The 22,211-nt window shown below is 36.5% G+C and overlaps 1 protein-coding gene across 1 annotated transcript; it reads left to right on the forward strand.

Annotated features, from left to right (window-relative positions):
- The first annotated feature begins 1,787 nt into the window (after nt 1-1,787).
- LOC149081738 (cytochrome P450 3A14-like) lies at nt 1,788-21,869 on the forward strand. Its single transcript, XM_089237162.1, has 14 exons — nt 1,788-1,915; nt 5,432-5,525; nt 6,300-6,352; nt 9,301-9,397; nt 10,606-10,722; nt 10,890-10,978; nt 14,649-14,794; nt 14,943-15,058; nt 15,893-16,064; nt 18,294-18,460; nt 18,633-18,715; nt 20,080-20,223; nt 20,779-20,941; nt 21,689-21,869. Exons 1-14 carry the CDS (start codon nt 1,851-1,853, stop codon nt 21,773-21,775), a joined length of 1,593 nt encoding a protein of 530 aa, XP_089093288.1. The 5' UTR covers nt 1,788-1,850; the 3' UTR covers nt 21,776-21,869.
- Nucleotides 21,870-22,211: the final 342 nt, after the last annotated feature.

The raw sequence follows: 22,211 nt of genomic DNA on the forward strand, positions 1-22,211 counted from the left end.
GAAATTATAAAAAGAAATACATTTTTGATTTTATGCGGGTTGGGCATGTTCCCACAAGGGTGAAGCAGACAGGGCCCCATCCCAGGCTCCCTGAACGATCCTTATATATTTTTTTCACACAACAAATTCACTGTAGGTCGTGTGAGAAATATGTCCAGGATATCCACCAGAGATTACAGCCTAGGGGCCCTGCTGAAGGATGTGGGGGTTCATGGGCATGGTCTCCAAAAAGGTGGGGCTGGCAGGGTTCCCAGTCCTGGAGCCCGGGATGATTCTTTCTTTCCGGGATGATATCAATTCTATGGAATCTTATTTATTTACCAAAATGTCGCGATGGAGCAAACAAAAATTAAGTTATTTTTATGGAAATCAATAAAAGTGAATGTCCAACTCATTTTTTATTTCCCACATTTTTTTACAAACGATTTTTTTCGATTTTAAAACCTAATTATAAAGTCCGTACGGGTTCGTAAAGACGAGCGTCGACCGTACTTTGTAAGGAGTCCGCGGGATCATTTTCATTTACCACCATATTGCATGAATGACACATTTTGTGCTGTGAAATTGTAATTTACTCAATTTTTTATGATATGAAATTATAAAAAGAAATACATTTTTGATTTTATGCGGGTTGGGCATGTTCCCACAAGGGTGAAGCAGACAGGGCCCCATCCCAGGCTCCCTGAACGATCCTTATATATTTTTTTCACACAACAAATTCACTGTAGGTCGTGTGAGAAATATGTCCAGGATATCCACCAGAGATTACAGCCTAGGGGCCCTGCTGAAGGATGTGGGGGTTCATGGGCATGGTCTCCAAAAAGGTGGGGCTGGCAGGGTTCCCAGTCCTGGAGCCCGGGATGATTCTTTCATGATTTTTTGTTTTTCACATTATGAATACACTATAGTGTGGCTCATAAAAGTGGGTAGTACCAAATACTGATATTATTAGACATCCTCGGAAGAACTGAAATATGACGAGTTTAAAAATATATTCTCAAGGATATTTCGAGCGAAATATAAAAAAAAATATCGTTGTAGAGTGGTTTCTAAATCTCCTCAAAAATATCGTTGTAAAGGACATCGTTGTATCGAGAGAAGTTTAACATTAGACTACAGGCAATTTCAAACAATATTTGAAAAATATCGTTGTAAAGAGGTTTATCATTATATCGAGCATATCTGTAGCGAGGTTTCACTGTATATCCATATGTTGCGTCAATGGTTTCAGGGACATTTTAGCGATTTCGGCTACCTGGGCTGGGACCCAGGCATCTTTGGCAACCCCTTTTGAGCCATGATTTTATAAAAGGTATTTTTGGGGGGAGAAAAAAGTCGTCACCCCCCCCCCCCTCCTCAAAAACCAAAACAACATAAAATTATTATCGAATGCACACAGGAATGATGAAAAATATTTATATTGCACAAAAATATAAAAACACTAAAAAAATTAATGAGCGAAATAATTCTCAGAGATAATGAGGAATAAATCCAGAATTAATGAGGAATAATCTCAGAATTAATGAGGAATAATGTCAGAATTTATGAAAAAGTAAATTTCCCAGATTTAGTGAAAATTTTAAATAACTTGCGACCCTTCTATTATTATTACTTTTTTTGGACGTAAAAATTGAAACTGACGTCACAAATTTCAAGTTTCCTCGTCCAATTTGAGTTTCCATCGATGAAACTAGACTTCCTTGTTATCTTTTACAAACTGTATCATAAACGTTTTTTATCTCTGTTTGAGATTACACATTGACAATAGCGTCACGTTTATTAATCGTTACTTGAGTTACTACGACGTGATCCCATAAGGAAGAACACAGTATTTCTCGCCTTGTTCAAGGATGGATCCTGTCAGCGTTTCTGTAGTGTTAGCGCTCGCTTGCTTTATGGCATGGAGTTTTCACAGGTATATATTTTTATGTTTCTATTCTTAAAAGCAACACAGAGCACAATGTAGCGTATAAAGCGAAAATAAAAACGCTTGAGATTATTACAATAATTTCCTGTGCATAATCAGTGGATTATACAGGGTGGGCCAAAAAGTCCATAAAAACTTTAAAAATAAATAATGAATAAAAACCGGAAAACTAACCGAAATAAAATACGGTTTGCAGAGTTAACATTGCTAGGTCACGGGAATTTTTTTAAGACAGGAAAAAAAAAACTAAAAAAAAAGCCGATAGGTGGCCCTGGTATGAGCGACTTCGGTGGAAATATGCAAATGAGACGGTTACAAGAACTTACGCTCCTAATCCACAACTAAATGTAAACCGCGCATGTGGACCTGCTGCACTCTGCCGTTGCTGGATTTGTGACTCGCCTGCAATGTGTTATCATCGTTACCACCCTGTGGTGGTGGTCATGTGGAACACATACTGTTGTAATAAACGATTTGAAGGCATTCTGTTCGTTATTTGCTATATTTTCTTTGACTTGTTTATGTCAGCGCCACCTATCGGTTTTTTTTCTAGTTTTTTCCTGTCTTAAAAAATTCTCATGACCTAGCGATGCTTACCTTGCAAACAGTTTCTTATTTCTGTTATTTTTCCGGTTTTTATGAATTTTTGAAGTTTTTACGGACTTTTTGCCCACCCTGTGCATTAAGAAATCATGGGACTTTCTTAATGCAGATTCTATTATGCAGGACGCATCGCAAACGGGGGGTATAGCATTGTATTGGTGAACCGTTGATCCTAGAGGTATACTTCCAGTTAGAAAAAGTTTTCAAATAACGCGTAGTACTCAAATACGCCATTCATGTTGTAAGGGGTTGTATAATTATTAAGATAAAATAAATCAACTTTTTATACTATTTCCGTGAACCCCCAAAACCCAATTAGACAGTTGTTGCCCTGTCTTTCTTGATTACAGAAAAAAGTGCAATATTTGCAGAGATATTCGAATTCGAAAAACTGAGGAAATTTAGGGGGGGGGGAACACAGCGTTAAATGCGGGTAAAACGGTTTTCCCCCCCCCCAACTTTCCGTTTTTCCAATTCGAATATCTCAGTGAATATTGCACTTAGAAACATATGTATTTTTTGTTGTTGTTGGCATCAGGAGAGACAGCGCAACAACATTCTAATTGGGTTTTAGGTCACACGGGGACAGCATAAAAAGTTAATTTTTTTTATTTTAATAACTACACAAACCCTTGAATGACGTATCCGAGTACCACTCGTTATTTAGAAACTTTTTCTAATTGGAAGTATGTCTTTAGGATCAACGGTTCGCCAGTAAAATGCCGTACCCCCCTGTTTGCTATGCACCCTGTATACAGCTGTGTGTTTATCTGCAGCTATTTTCCCGAGAGTTTGATTAATTTATTTACCCTTACAGCGGCATTAACGAGATATCTTGTTTTGCATTGTAATTCGGCAATTACGATATAACTTGCCTTCTTAAAACCCTCTTATTTTGGCAACGTCGAGCCCAAACACGTTTGTGAATTTGGTTTAAACTTCGAGCAAGTTTTCCATCTCCACCCTCAACCTGTCAGATCAATTGTGACTGGGCGGAGTCAGCTGATAGTCCAAGTCTGACAACAACAGGAGAGAGACGGTGCTTTCTCCTTCCCTTCGAGATAGCGTAAGAATATGCGTACAGTATAAATAACGGAAAATATGGAGTGTATTTCTCTTCCCTGTTTTTTTATTGTTATTCTCGGTGTTAGGAAGGAAAGCATTTAATATCAGCAGCACAAAATCGAAAAAATAAATATTCTTCTTGAAGTAACATGACATTTTGCAGCAGGTTCAATGATTTCCACTCTAGTAGATATAGTAGATATCCGGATCAGTGCAATTTTAAAACCACTTAAATCAGAATTTCTCAAACTTTTGCCACCCGCGGCACCCCTTTTTCCTATTCAATGCTTATCCCCAGAGCTGTTTAACGAATAATATTTTCGAAATACCTTTGTCAGGATGACCGCTCCACGGCGCCTCTGACAAAGGTTGGAAACACCTACGAAAATTTCGTATTTACGAAATAACCGCAATAAATGCGAAATTTGGCAACTTTGACGAATAAATGATGAAATTGATTTTTTTACTAATTTTTTTTCGCAAAATCTAGGTAATTTACTTTTTGAAGTGAAAAGTCGTAATTTTGCTCAGTACTTGTGAGCGTGCTTGAAAGGGAAACCACAAGCATCACTCCCTCCCCCCCCCCCCCCTTGACGTTGTGTTATATGTAAATACAGTCGAGTTCGGTTATAACATAGCCCTAGGTGATTCGAGAAGTGTATGTAATAACCGACGTGTATGTTATAGGGAGGTGTTGAAATTAGATTACGTAGCAATGACATATATGCATTATTGAGATTGTCGTGGAAAAAATAAGCTTATGCCTCACATGATTGAAAAATAATGTAGCATGAATATATAGTTTTTGATTGGTATCTGAAAAGTTTGGAAATTTATTAAGAAAACAAGATAATATACAACAACATGCACATATTTTTTGAAATGTTAATGATTTTTTTGGGTTTATGCTAATGGTTTTTCCCTTTGGAGTTGACGGTATTGTACAATTAAAAAAATCCGGAAAAATAAACCACTGTTGTTCTTGAATTCACCAATCAACAATACACTTGAATTAGCCACCAGTCTCAACTAGAATTGAGACCACCAATAAAAAGATCACAAAGTTATAAAAACAAGAAAAAAATTTCATAATACGAAAAGCATAGACGATACAGTTTTGCGCAGGAAGACGGGATTTTATTAAATGTCAAAAATTTTATTGACAAAATAGTTACATTTACTATCGATAGGTGACGCTAAAGTTTGTCAATTATAATATTCAGTGCTGTCAGTTGATTAACTATTGATTTAAACCGTTTCATTTATGCGAGTTGATGTTTTTGTGTGTATGTAAGTGAAATTTTTCATTTGGAATTCGTTATTGTGAATAAATGGGAAATACAGTCAAACCTCGTTAGTGCGTCATCCGGTTAACACGTCACTCCGCTTAACGGGTCACTTTTTGTTGTCCCAGTTGTCCTCAGACAGGAATTGGCACAGCTATGGCTTACTCCGTTTAACGAGTCACTCCGCTTACTGAGTCATATTTTTGCTCTCCCAAGAGTGACTCATTAACGAGGTTTGACTGTATATATATTTCTGATCTGATTTTTTTTTTGCGAATAAATGCGAAATTTCTGATTAAAAAATTTTTTTTGTGAAACTTCGAATTTCTTTTTGCGAAATTTACGTATCCCTAGGGATGTGCTCAGGAAATTCAGATACTTTAGAAATAAATGCCAATGTAAAATGTTCCTTTTTCTCTGAATCAGAAAAAGGCTGAAAATCTTTTGAAAATCTTCCTAAGGCTGAATCTCAACATTCATTGTGTTCATACTATTCTGACTACAAATATATGGACTAAAAATTGTTATTTTCTTTCGGTGTATTCCCTAGCTTATTCCTGTCAGAAAATATCTTCAAAGACGCCGGGATACCATACTCTTCCAAGTTAAAATCTCTCATTGGTACAATGAAAATCTTCTTTTATGTAAGTTTATGTGTGGATTTTATTTTGAAATTATACGTGAGAATTTTAACTCGTTGAATTAGTGTCAAAATGCTTCTTCCTCAACCTTCACTTACAGTGTGTCCGATAAGTTCGTAAATAGTCGAAAAATTCATAAATATATATATATTGATGGAATTGGTATATCCGAATGCGGTTTGCAAAGAAGTTGTTCTCACAAAGGGGGATTTTTTTTTTTTGTACAGACAAAAAATTAGTTCAAATTTTTCGTCTATAGAGGGCACTAAACGAAAGTAAGGTCAGCGTCCCAGAACTATTCTTCAAATTCTTCGGTGTCTGAAACGTTAGTAAAGCTTCAACCGTCGATTCGTGGCTGAAGTAAAATAACTTCACCGATAGTGCTTTATTCCCCCAATAAGTGTCAGTAAAAGGAAAGTTCTGAAATGACGTATTAATCGCACACCCCGCATTATAGTACTCACATCTGCACATTTCAAGCGATTTGCTTTCATGCAGTGTCCTCTGTCGATGAAAATGAAAACTAATTTTTTTTCTGGTCCGAAGAAAGTCCTCTGTGAGAGAATAACTTTTTCGCAAACCGCATTCAAATATTCTAATTCCATCAATTTTTAAACTATTTAAGAATTTATGGGACATCCTGTACAATCAGGAAATGATTGTAATTGTACAAAAAAATGCACTTTTTAAAAATTCAATATGAATTCATTTAAAACAATTTATTATTCACGTAAAATACCAGTGGTATAATTGTTTTTTTTTTCTTTCATTTGACAGCCAATGAATGACATTGTTCTTCAAAGTTATATGAAGAATAAGAAATTGTTCGGGTTTGTACAATCAAATTTATCTGATGTTGTGTGTGTGTGTTGGACAAATATAATCGATCAACTATGAAATTTAAGTGATATTAAGCTAATAATATAATTTAAATAATAAAATATAACCAACTAGCTTACCCGTCGCACGTTGCTGCGATCTCAGAAGAAAGGAAATTCAAGGAAACTCGTTATGATAACATTCAATTTACATTGTGTCATTTTTATTGAAACTTATTCATTTTCATATAGAAAACATTTCAAAGAGCCGTTTTAATTCTATTTATTTATTAGAGTGCTTGTGGATACACGATATTTTCTGTTTTTCCGTCTGGTGTGTACACGAATAAATCGGAAGGTTTTCCGACGCGTGAGCTGGCCATATACAGTTGCCCATGTGAGAAGCACGGATTCTCCAAATCTAGCCCACACACTTGTAGCGATTGTCCTTGTGCTTTGTTGATGGTCATTGCAAAAGCAAGTCGCACCGGAAACTGTAAACATTTGAATTCAAATGGCATATCTGTTGGAATCATAGGAATACGTGGCAACAATACATCTTCCCCCTTGAATTTCCCATTCAAAATTGTAGATTCCATGACATTGTTCATCATCTTTTTCACCGAAAGTCTTGTACCGTTGCAAAGTCATGGTGGATTGATGTTTCGGAGAAGAATGATAAGCACGCCAATTTTCAATGTTAAAATGTGCGGTGGCATACCTGTCAAATCGAGTGAATTCAAGAATTCCGTTTGGTAATTGACAACTTTGTCTTGATTAATCACAGTATTGACCAAACACAGCACATGCGTTGTCGCTTCGCCTAGTATTCTGTTTTGAATACTGAAATTGATGGCATTGACATCGTTGTTCGTAGCTGCGAATATAGCACGTGAACTGAGCCACTGATGATTTTTGTAATTCCGCGCGATATTTGGGAAAACCTTTTGAATCAAATCGTCTTTGGTTGATGTCGTCTTACAAAAGTTTGTTGGCAATGTGATACATTGTGTAGATCTGTCGATTGCCATCTTCCCATTCCCAATATCCAGCAATTGTTTTGCGAAACGTTCGGCGGATGCATCATTTTGTAGTTGAACACGCATATTTGTTTTCAATCTTTACATGCCGCCATAGAACTGATGATTAGAGACCTGCATTAAGTTCATCATCGGATGTTGAACGTGGTATGACTTGCAGAGTTTGTCGAAAATCACCAGACCATAAAATGAGTGCTCCACCGAAGGGCTGTCCATTTCCCTTCAAATCTTACAGTGTACGATCAAGCGCTTCCAATGCTTTTTTGTGAGCCATTGTGCATTCGTCCCATATGATAAGTTCACATGTTTGGAGAACTTTGCCCATTCCGAAGTTTTTGGTGATATTGCTGTTGGCGTTTCACGGCAATTTCAGTGCTGAATGCGCTGTTCGACCACCATCCAAAACTGATGCAATTGCCAGTATAAAACATAAATCGCCGTTGTCTAGCACCCGCTACGCAACTATGCCAGAAACCTTCGACACACACGCCACCTAGGATAGATGTACTATGCCAGAAACCTTCGCGGGAGTGTACTCAACAACTTCTCGAAGTTTCATGGCGATCGGATGAATGGTGTAGTATTGCATAAAGGACAAACAGACAGACATGCATTCGTTTTTATATATATAGATTTAATGAAATTCTTAGGCCAATCCAAATGAGAGATACTCTCAATGTATAATTAAAATTATCATTTTAGGCAAATATATCTTAGAACTGCATATTTTTTAAATATATGATAGGAATAAATATTAATGGAAATTTCCTGATTTCAGTAAGCGTATGAAATCTTTATAAATTATGATCCAAAGCAGATTCTCATTAAATTGGTCACCACCGTCAACTGCCTTCGGTTTTTTTCCATGGGCCACCTTGAGTTGACCTGGAAAGGGGAGAAGGCTCAGGTGTGTGCGGGAGGGTTCAATGATTATGATATCTACAATGGTTTTCCAGAGATGACACGAAAATTCAGGCATCTGCCAAACGTAAAAACTCGACATGACACATAAATACATTTCATTCCGTGCACTGCCCAGACTCTATCGACCATTGTACACATAATACAACACATGAATACAACAGAAACAGCGTATATATAATCAATGTTTCTGACACTTTGCGTTGCATAAAACTATTTAAATTTGAGTGCCCTTTTTAGATCGGGCTCTCACATCTCTACAGGTGAAAGGGTCCTCATGTTGAATTATGGTAGTTTTATGAAGCGCAGATTGTCATAAACATTAATTATACACTGTTTTTGTTGCATTTTATGTATATGTCGAGTTTTTCGTTTTAAAGCACCACCTGTGAGTGAAATTCGAACTTTTTTTTTAAAATTTATATGAAAAAACGGGGAAAAAAACTTTAGGCCAGGAAAAGTATTTTAGTGGGAACTGTGCAATTCAACAAATCAAATTTGTTGATTTGTTACTAATTTGTGTCCAGGACTTTTCGTCCATTCTGTATAACTGATTTTTATGAAGAAATCACGTTTCAATGCTCCTATTTATCCTAAAAACCAGTGTTTCCCAATCGTCTTTATTGAACATCAGTTTCTTTTGCTCGGAACAACCCCGCTCCCTCCCCCATAAAACCCAAAATGTTTTTGTTTTGTTATTTGCATGTCATAGAAAATTGAAGAGATCAATTACAATCTCGCACAGCACTAAATATATGATACATGTAACGGTATTAAATGAAAATGATCCCGCGGACACTCTTACAAAGTGCTTACGGACCCACAGGGGTTCGCGTACCACAGGTTGAGAAACCACAGGCTGTCACTAAAGTTCTAATCTTGGAATGCATTCTTTGTACATGAGTAAATTATACTGATTGTTGATATACAAGATTAACTCTCACGTAGTAATTTTGTGCATGAATATTATGTAAATGGTGTTTGTACTTATCAACTCAGGCAATATGTCTTCGGACGTCCACAACTAAGTGTTGGAGATCCAGAACTAATAAAACAAATTCTTGTAAAAGATTTCCAATATTTCGTGGATCGTATGGTAAGTGATAAAAAAAATCTACATGTATAAATAGAGGGTATCTCAGTACAAAGTTTCAGGAAGAGTAAGGTGCACTCAGACGACTCGGAATCACATAGCAATGCAGGGTCCGAAATACTTTCCTGACAGCATGTAGATGGCGTTGCATGGGAGTGGGAGCCTGCTCAATCATGCCTTGAATAACTACTGCTGCTGGGCGCCGCCATAACGGGGGTGGGGGGTATAAAACACTGGTACACAGTTCACAGCGTTGAGGTGCAACCCTGTTTACAGTGCTCAGGAACTGGTTTCACTAATCGCAGGGAAGTGCTAGACATGCTCGGATCTTTCAGGATCTTCGGAATTTCATGCACAGGAGATGTGAGACCTGCATTACAGGCCGTGGGCGACCACTTTGAACAGCTTCTTTGACCTCTGTTGCTTTTGTCGATGCACATTTATTATTGATACGTCTGTTCACTTACGCCATAAATGCTCAACCCATGGCCTGCGAGAAAAATGTGGCCCTCGGAATCATCTGATGCAACCCTCTACTTATACTTCAATCTTAATATTTTAAAAATGAACTAAGCAGCACATAACCAGACTTTCGCGGCACATTCATAGATCAATTTAGTGATTTTGAGGCGCTGTTATAAATCCACTTAAGCGGCTAACGTCACATTTTTACCGCACTTGAGTGATCAGCGGCATATTTCCTGATTGCTTAAGTGACCCGCGGCACATTCTCAGAGCACATAAGTGACCCGCAACACTTTCTCAGAGCACATAAGTGACCCGCAACACTTTCTCAGAGAATTTAAGCGGCCCGCGGTGCAGTTTTACATCACTCAAGTTACTCGCGGCACATTCCCAGACCACTTTAGTGGTCAGCGAGACATTTAAATATGACTTATGTGGCCCGTGACATGTTTTCAAACCAATGAAGGGACCCGAATTTTTCAAAAGGTGAGCACCCTTTCACTCCTGGTGTTTTCCGAGTACGCTAGCGCGCGAGTCAGGAAGGCATTTCCGACCCTGCATTGCCATGATATTCCAAGTCACATAGGTGTACCCTAGGTCTCCTTTAAGTTTGTAAACGAGGTGCTGAGATACCCTGTATATAAGTTTCATACATAAAACAATGATTAATTAAGGCTGTAAAATTGAATAAAAATTTTCAGAATTCATGACTAAGTGATAGATAAATCTATCGCAAAACATTACAGGATGCCACCACTGGGGATCCTTACTTCGACAATAACGTTTCACTCCTCAGGGGCGAAGACTGGAAAAGAGTCAGGACTGTTCTGAGCCCAGGCTTCTCTACCGGTAAAATTAGAAGAGTAAGTTTCACTTCATTAACTAACAGACTGAAATTTATAACCGACTCCAAGCCATTCCTTATATAGCGATATTTATAAATGAAAATCTATTATTTTAGAGCATCAAATAGTCCTCTTAACCGTTTGCGAAAATGTATACGTACAAATATGAATATACCTTTTCACAGATGACGGACATCATTCTCGATTGCACAGAAACGTTGAAAAACAATCTCGAAACCTTTGCATCAGCTGGAAAATTGGTAGACGTTAAAAGGTATGTTTCAGAGTGAATTTATACTAATAATAAATTCCACAAGAGAGACCACAACAGGCAAAATGCCCAATGAGGTGGCCGATAAGAAGAAAAAACTACATTTGAACTCGATCATAACAACCTCCGTTGTAACGACACCTCGGTTATATAGACTGAATAACTGGTGGTTTGATAATAGAGTATAAGGTTAACGAACCTTATACTCTAGTGAAAAACGCAACAATCTCGCATGCAACGACACTTTTTTTTGTTGTTGTTATTCCGTACTATTTATCGCAATTATGGTAATAATAGTGTATAACACGTATACGCAGGCGCCCTAAAATGAAGAAAACGGGGGGGGGGAGATGAAAGTTGGCAGTCGTCCCTATATATAAGCAGGCCCTAGTGGCGTGGTGGTAAGATGCTTGTCTACCACCGTGAAGGTTGCCGTCACGGTCCAAGGTTCAAACTCGATTGAGGATATAGGTAAGATATTTTCCCTAACGAGCTTGAGGCGACCACTATTAGACGGAAGACAGCGTCTTCATTTCAAACACATCTCATTAATGACATTGAACATTGAAGGACCGGACGCACCCCGCTTCCCATCTCAAGGAGATATCAAAGCGTTCCCGAAAGATGGGTGCATCCGGAATTTTATTGAATATGTATATATATATATATATATATATATATATATGTATATATATATATATATATAAATTTGTATAACAGAATAACAAGTCCAATTACAGAAGTATAAATCAACGGAATAATTATGATAAATCGTGATCTAAGAATCGAAATCTAAATTGATATTATAACGTCCTTGGCACGTCCGGACTCGATAATCATATATGACTCGATATCTCATTAATGACAGTAAATTGCAATATGTGCCCGAGTGGCATGGTGGTAAGATGTTCGTCTACCATCGTGAAGGTTGTTGTTAGGGCCCCGGGTTCGAACCCAAGGGAGGATATAGATAAGATATTTTCCCTAACGAACTCGAGGCGACCACCGATAACAGCGCCTTCACTTCCAACCCATCTCACTAATGGCAGCAAATTGCGATATGGCCAGGTTTGGTGAAGTAGTAAATTGCAATATAGAAAGGGCGGTGGCCCAGCCCCTTTACAAAATTAATTGGAGTGGGGGCTGACATAGCTTCAGCCCGCAGATTCTTGCACCTATGCTCAAAACGAAAGATTTACTAGTCTTAATTTTTTTCATTCGAAAAGCCCCCTATGTTTCAACCACAGAGTAATAATAATATAGAGAGCACGCGATGGGTTACAATGTGAAGAAAAGATCGGAGTCACATGACACCGGTCAAAAGGCTGGTCAGGGAATCTCGCTGGCAATGCTTTCCTTATGGCTGCTCATGCGACGATCTCCACATGCTGTCTTATTTTTGATTAGAATGGACAACACTTGTGCAGCTTTCGGTTGTTCTGAACGGTTTAGGAAAGGGGGACCAGTATCCTTTCACAAGGGAATACTTTCTTGCTTATTTCCCGTCTTATAAATTAAAAATTGGAATATTAAATTGACGATTTAATGGATTTCTGGCGTAGTCTCAGTTTTTTACGATTTCATTTTGGATTTAATTTAATTAAAGTTTTGGTAAAATTCAAATGTCATGAGTCATTATTAAATGCTTCAATAGAATTTTGGTAATAAATGATTGAACTAATGAGTTTTTTTTTAAGTTTTAACTGAAATATACGTCTCCGCAAGATGTGGCGAGATTTGACCCGGTAAGCATAGTGACGTGTTAACCGGGTGACGCACTAATGAGGTTTGACTGAACTCTACACGAAATTTCATTTCTTATAATTTAGAAAAAGTATTGATGATAAGATTTTGTAATTTTCTTGAAAAAATTATTTTATTCCTTAAATATTATGTAAGTGGAGTGTTTACATTTTTGTGTGATAAGGTTATAAAAGGTTTTTCGAATGTTAGAAATGAAACTTTTGCTTATTATTTCAATGTTTCATTACTGAATATAGTATGAGTGTGAATGTGTTACATTACATAAAATAATATGATGCATTATAATTATATAGTCATAATAAATGTACGATTAGAGTAATTGTAATGTTATTGGAAGATAATTTTTTCTGTTTTAATAACCCCTAGTCAAAATAAATTTTCGAAATTAAAAACGGCAAAGTGAATGAAGAGAATATTTGAAAATATAAATGAAATAGTCTGTATATAAGAGATCGACTATGGAGCTAAGAGATAGGATCGGAATAAGATTTGAAAACTCAAAAGTTTTAAATTATTAGGAAATTATCCCTTATGGAAAATAAAAATTTTAGTTTTTCAATATTTGTTTATATCATAGAATTGACTTCTTTTTTTTTCAAATCCGATACTTCCTAAATATTTTAAGGATGAATGAAATTCATTGAACAACTGAAGGAAAGTTTTCATCAACTTGATGGAGTCAAATTTCGTTACAGCAACATCCTAGCGTTAACACGAAATCACCACGAGGGTTCTGCGAAAACGCGCCAAATGTAATAGCGCAGAACCTGTTCTTGCCCCGACAATGTTGCTTATCTTTTCTTCACGTTCGACAAGTTTTATGAATAGCGTGCGCCGTCTAGTATATCTTTAGTCTATGGTTTCAACGGAGCTTACTTTAATTCGCAAGCCTTACTAAAATCACGGATGAAGACAATTAGGATAATTTATAGATTGATTGTATTGTGTGGAAATTATAACTGTAAATATCAATAATAATTGCATGTGCAGAAAGGGCCTCATGAAAATGAGATTTGGTCAGATTTTCGACTGTGAGTATGTAAATTTCTTGCCTGGAGGTATTCTAGCCACTTTTTGCCCAGGAGGTGCTGTTGAGACGGTCCTGGCCGTGTTCAACCTTTCTTTCCGTGAAATACATTTTGAGTCGCTGCAGACTTGTTGTAGCACTGCATTGTTATTTATAAGAAATAACTCGTGATTTGCCTGCATTGGAAATATCTTTAGTGAAAACAGGCGATGACCCATCTATATAGTTATGTATATACAGGGGATGATGTTCGCATGTATTTGTCGTGTTCAGTATCGTCTTAACGCATGGGACCCACCAAGGCACTGCCCCGAGGGCTCAAGTGTAGAAAGGACATCATGAAAACGAGATCTGATGCAATTTTCGACAGTAAGTACGTAAATTAGGCAGCAGATTTTTTTAGCTATGTAGGGGTCCCTCAGAAAAGTCACTTTGCCCAAGCACTTGAGACACTATTAAGATGTCCCTGGCTGAGTTCAAACTTTTTCCCGTGAAATAAATTTTGAGTCGCTGCAGACTTGCTGTAGCACTAAATTTTTGGCCGAGAGTTATTTATAAGAAATAATTGGCGATTTGGCTGACAATGGCCAAAATTTTTAACGATGTCCCAGTATTTCAATTTTCTGTATTTTTCCTGATCAGATATGGTCTCACTCCAATTATAATAAAAATCACAACCTTATACACACTGTTTTGATTGCATCTGATTATATTTTTCATACTTAAAAGGTCTTGTGAACGTCAAACTTGGTTGTAAACTCGGTTATAACGACAAAATTTCGTGGGATCTTCGATGTTGTTATAATCGAGTTTGAATGCAATGAATGTTCAAAGAAATATGTTTTCTTAGTTGCATTTATAAAATGAATTATTCTTAAAAAGGTTCTTTGGTGCCTTCACAATGGATGCAATTGTATCTACGGCATTCGGATGTAAAATCGATTCCCATAACGACCCCGATAATCCTTTCGTTGTGGCTGCGAAAAATGTCTTCGGAAAATCGGGCCAGCTACGAATGATATTTTTTGGTAAGAATAAAACTTTATTAAATTTTTCCATGATCTTGAAGGACCCCCAAAAAAATAGAAAAAAAAAATAAAGAAAATCATAGCAATTATATTGCGTTTTTGGTTTTCTCAGAAATTATTATATAATAATTTGTTCTTTGTATTCCAGTTTTCTTCAACCGTATTGCGAAACTTTTGAGAATAAAAGCATCTGATTTGTTTGGATCTGAATTTTTTGGGAAGGTTTCAATGAAACTGATAGAAGATCGAAAGTCTAGTGGCGAGGTAAATATAAATTGTAAATATACAGTCAAACCTCGTTAAGAGGGTCACTCTTAAAGGGCAAAAATATGACTCCGCAATATACAGACCCAATAAACAGAGTAGACCATGGTCTCACACTTCTCATCTTCCCCCTTGATGCATTTATGTTCATAAAAATAAATTTTTCATCATTCAAATGAGTCCAGTCTTGGAAATTTATTAGTTCAAGTTAATTATGTAAATTTATATATTATTTAACCTTAATTTTCTCTTCCATCTCAAGATTGTGGAATTTTCGAAAAGCCCAAGATGAAATTATTGTGAATGCAGTAGACTTTTTAACCGCTTCGCTTACAAGCGATAGGCGGGAAATTCGGATTATCTCCGTTTGACGAATCGGCAACATATAGGGTAATCTTGTCCTAACCTAACCGCATGTTAGAAAAAGGAGGCCCATAAGCATTCCTTGTATGTTGTGGGGGTGGGGAGAGCTCATGCGCTCCGTCGAACGGTAGGAATACCATCAATGATTGAGTGTTGAGAGCTTATCTCGTTTACAATACAAGAATTTCCCATTTTAAATGAAAATTTTGAATGGATGCTTTCACAAATATGACTCCTTACGAGGAGTGTTAAGATAAGAACGCCGTAGAGGACAAACGGGATTTCAAAAAAGTGACCGTTAAGCGGAGTGACGCGTTATCAGGGTGCCCCACTAACGAGTTTTGACTACATACGCTCATGTTTGCTATATTTCACATTGCCCTCCAATGATTGGAGGACGTTGTCTTGTAATAACAGTCTCAAACTTTTAATTTTAAATCTAGTACAATCAATGTCTTTCAATATCCATAGACTAGAAGTGATTTTCTTCAGATGCTATTAGAGGCCCGAGAGAAAAATCAGAAATCGAATGATGAGACGAAACGAGAACGTGATATTGACATCGATACATTGGACGATGACGTTCAATCGAGCTACGCCAATGGCCACTCGGAAAATATCGATATATCTCATCAGAAAAAAGGTAAAGGTATCATTCTGTGTGCATTTGAGAGAGAGAAATCTCTTGTATGAAAGCTATTCAATAAACATACCCTGTGTATTATTGCCATAAGTCAGTGGACATCTCGGACTTCCGAGATTTCTTCGAATTTATGGAAAAATGCGTGATGAATTGTTCTGATTGATTGTACTCACGCTCATGTGTCTTATGCTCGCACTCACAATTTTCAGTGAAAATTTTGTCGCTAAATAAGAAAAAAATTGTTTTTGATCAGCCTCGTATATCAGGAAAAGCTGCAAATGATTTGTAACTTTCACAAAATATTTTACCTGCTTTTTTTAAATGTTTGCACGTCTTCTCACAAAAATATGAGGTTCTACTGAAAATTCTAATTTTCATCGCACGTATTTAGCTTATAACAAGTGGTATTTTCAACCAAATTTCACGAACCTTACAGGGAGTTTGGCAACGTGAACAAATTATACATTGTACTAAAAATGCAACTATTTGATATTTCATGCGAAATGAATATTTAAGGGAAACAGTTTTTTTTCAGTACTCACACATGCACGAAAGATAGTCTCATTTTCCATAATTTGATTGCCAACTATATAGAGCAACTTTTGTGAAATTAAAGTTGAATATCATAAAAAACAGAAACATATATATAGGTGATGCAGTGAGCTGTATTCAAGTTCTTTCTTTATTTGGATGCTGAGGGATTTGCCAGAAATCGATATTTCGGTTATTTTCTATGTTCCTTCAGTTTTTTTCATTTTGGAATCATACACGTGTGTTATGCTCAAGAACCTTTTTTTTTAATTAAAGCATCTATTAGACACACGTCTTCGCTCATTCGCATAATGCTGTGAGCTTATACAGCATAAATAATATCGAAATAATCAAATGACAGAAAGTAACCGAAAAGACAATTTTTGTAAAATCTTTCATCATCCAGCTATTTCCAGGAAGTAGCTTGAATACAGCTCGTGGTGTCGCCTATACCTGACAAAAATTGATCTGTATATTTGGTAATCGAATTATAAAAAAATGAAATTGATATATTTCGTGAATGCGTACTTGAAAATTATTTCTGTTAAAAATAATAAAATTTCATGAAGTATTAAATAGTTTCTCATTTCAAATTTCAGTATGATGTGTAATTTTTATGTTGCCAAACTTTCTGTAAGTTTCGTGAGAAATTTGGGTGAAACTCCATTTGTTACAACGCGAAAACTTGCGCTGAAAATTAGAAGTTTTAGAAGAAACATTCATTTCTTTATATGAGCATGTGCAATACGCATATGAAACGTTGAAAATGGCAAGTAAAAAAAGTAAACCTCTCTTTTGCGGACACCAGTCAGACAAAATAATTTGTCCGTAAAAGAGAGGTTACCGTTAATCAGGGGTTTGAGATGCAAGCTTTCATTATACAAGGGAAAATTATTATTTTGCTGTAAAAGTTGGGTGACTGCGTCTGTGGGAGGAGGGTGTCCGTTAAGAGAGGCTTTTTACTATTTTGTGAAGGTTTGCAGTTTTTTCTGATACAGAAACGATTGAGATCAAAAACCTTTTTTTCCTTGTTACAGGTTATTTGTTAAATCACAAGGACAGACAGAAAATGTATCCTTTGGATATGAAGCCACACACAAAGGTATATGATATCATGGAAAAAATTAAATGTTTAAAATGGAAATGGGCTGGACATATTGCAAAAAGACAGGACAACAGATGGACCTCGAGTATTCTGGGCTGGTACCTTGGCCCCACAAGGGTAGGGCTGACAGGGCTCCAGCCTGGGACCCTGGACGATTCTCATCGTTTTTTGTTTTTTCACGCTATAAATTCACTACAGAGGGGGCCCGTGAAAAGTCTGGCCTGGGGATTCGGTAAAGATTCCAGCGTAGGGGCTCTGCTTCTCGGCCTTTTTGGTAAGATCAAAGCCTAGGGCCCGTGCTCCAAGATGTGGGCCATGGTTGATACCCCCGTAGTGTTAAACATCCAAGAACTCCCCAGGAAAGATGGATCAACGAGATCAAGTGGAGTCAAATGGATGACTAAAGCATCAGACAGAGCAAAATGGAAAAATTTAAAGGAGACTTTCATCCACCAGTGGATTGAAAAAGAGGAATATGATGAGCGTATATGGGTTTTGATTATAAAGATAATACATGGTTCAATTATACGAATGTAATATCCATATCAGCATGTATCTTAGAAATTTTATTACATTATTATTTCATACTTCAGGGTTGACTGAATACGAATTCCTGGCCACCTGCGTAGCGTTTTTTGTCGGAGGTTACGAAACTGTGGCATCAGCGCTTGCATTCGCTGTATACGAGCTCGCTATAAACGAGGAATATCAGAAAAATCTCATAGCAGAAATCGACGAATTGTTAACGCGTGAGAAGGAGGTTAGTCTTTGATTAAAATTATGCAATAACATGCTGGAAGAGAGTTCATTTATTTTTTTATAATCACCAAAAGAAAATAACATCAATGATAATGATATTGTCTGACATATTGGTGTGATTAATTTTACTATTTTATATCGAATGATACAATATTTTTTTTCTTTTATTAAAGCTGACGTATGAGAACATACAGACTCTGAAATATTTGGATGCTGTAGTGTCTGAGACATTGCGAAAATATCCACCTCTTGGAAAGTGATTACATTTCAACATTTTATATATGTTCGGATTTTAAGTTCATTAGCATCACTGGAAATCAGTTTACATTCGATATAAAAAAATTGACCCATGAGAAAAATTGACCCTAGTGTTGTAAACTAAAGTGAAACCTCTCGATAACGGACACCAGGAAATTAAGACCGAAAATTTTGATTGCTGATGGAGAGTATTCGTAAACCTTCTCACCGGCCTTGACGAGATATCTTATCTCCTTAAGAAGCTTTTTATTTTAGCATTGACAAGGCCAGATATTTTGTAAAGTTGATTTCTCGATGGAACACATTTTCATATCCGCATCAAAGGGTGCACTATGTTCGCACTTTGGACCAGCTGAAAAACGGAACAAAGCTTACTTCATAAAAGAAAAAAAGATATGGCATTTTTTACGGAGGGTTCAGAGCAGAAACACCACAGTGTTTCTGCATCAAAAGGCTGTGCATTGCACAACAGTTTTAGTCCGCTGCCAGATGTGCGTTATTTCTGCCACTCTCGGGCCAGAAATTTATAAAAAAGACCATATTACCCGTATTTTACAAAATATTCCCGTAATTTCGGCTGTCCCAACCTTTTTATGAAGTGTCCCGTTTTTATCCTTATCTTCAAAAAGCCTTAATTGAATTTTTGAAATCAAGAACTAAGATTATTTTTGATTTATAAATTACATTATGATATTTATTACTCTAATTATCCCAATTTATTATAGTTATATAAATACATTCATTTCTCCCATATTTGTCAAACAAACTTTTTTGGTGAATTGCATTTTGACTTGCGGCACTCTTAATTTTCCATGATTCGAAACTTTTCAGCCATTTTAGCGATAGTTGACAACTTTTCTCGCCAATGAATTTTTTTAATCTGAAACTGGCAATTTTACTTCCCTTGACAAATTTTTCGGCTCTAGATGGTAATTTAACTTGCCTTTGACAGTTTGTTCCAGCTGTGAATGGCTACTTTACAATTGTTAAAATTACAATTACTTACATTTACTTGTAGATGGATTACTTATATATATATATATTTTGAGGTATTCCACATTTCTGTGAAAGAAATATGGTCACCCTAGGTACATATCATGTTTATATATTGATACTTTCCCACTGTAACAACTTGACAGGCCGCATCAGGCCCTCAGGCCAGAGGTTGTGCACCCGTGGTTTAGTGATTTCCGCTATGCCGGGAATAGGGATAATGGGTAGTGAAATATATTGAAGCCTTACTTATTTCCGCTGGATTCAAAGTGTTCTATCCGGGAGGTTCCACTGTACATAGTCAGTATTACATAATATGAAACTGAAACAATTTTAATAAAAGGAGAATCAATTCAATTTTATTTTCAGCACTACACGAATGGCAACAAGCGACTACATGTTGAGTGGCACGAATTTCAAGATCCCTAAGGGTGCCATGGTAGCTGTACCTATATATGCGCTGCATCATGATCCAGAATATTATCCGGATCCAGATAAATTTATTCCTTCGAGGTATGTCGTATTAACACGCTCCATGTGACACTGTCTTAACGCAATATTTTATAATTACGGTAGACTTACTGATTCGGCACATATCAGACCAGGATAGGATGTGCCGGATTACTGGAAGTTAATTGAAAAGCCCCCCCCCCCCCTTCCACTACAAAATATAAACTTCTGCGCACAGACATTCACATTGGCACTCAATACCTGCCATGGACCAGGGTCACAAGTTTCGATGTGGAAACTATATCGCTTCAGCAATTTAATCCTTTAACAGCCCATGGTGGAGCTTTAGTACATCATTTTAAAGTTGTATAACATCACATTATCATAGAAATCATCCCATAATCGCATATAATCAAATACAAATGCAAAATCATGTATAAAATAAATTGAGTAAATACTTGTTTGTGCACAGACATGTAGTGACACGTTTTCCTCTTCTATGTTCTAAGAAAACCAGCCTAAAAACGCTTGATTACTGGACGGACCGGACTAGCGCAAGGCTAGATTATCGATATAGTCTACTGTGATTATTTCACTATTTTCTTGTGTTTCTTACAGGTTCTCTCCCGAAGAAAAGGCTTCAAGGAATCCATACGTATATCTACCATTTGGTGCTGGTCCGAGAAACTGCATTGCTATGAGATTTGCCCTGATCGAAGTTAAATTGTGCCTGGCTAATGTCTTACGCAGCTTTACGTTTCACAGGTCCGAGAAAACGCAGGTGAGCCAAAGTTGAATAAATATGAAGCATTTTCAGGCTCTGACATCAATTTTCAGTGAATATACAGGGTGTCCCATAAATTCGTGTATAGTTTAAAAATTCATAAAAATTAAAGAAATTGGTATATTTGAATGTCATTTGCGAAAAAGTTATTCTCACGAAGGAGGGAGGGATTTATACTGAAAAAATGGTTAAAATTTCTGTCGATAGAGGACAATGTAAACCAGTCAGGCGTAAGTGATTGGACCCGGACTTTTTACCAATCTCATCTGCGTCCGAAACATTCGTGATGCTTCAGCTAGTGAATCATGGCTGAGGGAAAACAAATTCACCAAAAGTGCTTCAACCACCAAAATAAACCTTACGTAAGCGTCACTAACCAGAAAATTCAGAAACGAGAACTGTTAGTCGTACACCCTGCATTTTCTCGGACTTTACATATTTCCAGTTATTTACTTTCGTGCAGCGCTCTCTATCTACGATAATTTGAACTATTTTTTTTCGTAAACCGCCTTCAAATATACAAATTCCTTCAAATTTTATGAATTTTTAAACTATTTACGAATTTATGAGACACCCTGTAGTACCTGCATATGACTTTGCGTTATCTCAATAAGGAAGTGAAATGTCGTTTTGTATAAAATTATCTTTTGTAAATAATCAGTGAATCGATATTTAATCAATAACTCTTTCCCTTTTTCCTCTGAAATTGCATTTCAACGTTTTTACTTCTTTTTTTTTTTCCAGGTTCCTCTGAAATTTAGCGGTTTTCAGGCACAGCTGGTAGCTCCTGAAATTTTCCTTCGTGTTGAGAAACGGAATTCATCGCTATGAGAAATTGATTTCTTGGAGAATATTTCACAAAATCACAATAGATACCTCTGTGAGATATGAATGACTCAAATCAAGAAGCAAAAAAAAAAAGAAATACTGTAAAATGACATACATAAACGGGAAATTACATGTACAAAAATAGAAAAAACTCATATGTATAATCATTAATAAATTATACCTATACCATTTGATATTTTATTAAATGAATGACTGCTATTGGCTTCCAACTAAATAATGCTGACATTAACAAAAAAAAAAATTATGTTGAACTATTGAGTCTTTTAAAGTTATAAGAGGAGCTACTTGCTAGAGATTGTCCATCTGCATATCTTGATAAATAGTTGGATCCATTTAATTTAATATGAAACTTATAAAAGTTGTTCCACTAGTTCTGAAAAAAGTGGCCCAAGTCATTTACATAGCCATCACCAAATTA

The sequence above is a fragment of the Pholcus phalangioides genome, unplaced genomic scaffold (genome assembly GCF_987345545.1).
Source record: "Pholcus phalangioides strain wild (caught in Gottingen) unplaced genomic scaffold, Ppha-v1.0 ptg000009l_1, whole genome shotgun sequence".
NCBI lineage: Eukaryota > Metazoa > Arthropoda > Arachnida > Araneae > Pholcidae > Pholcus > Pholcus phalangioides.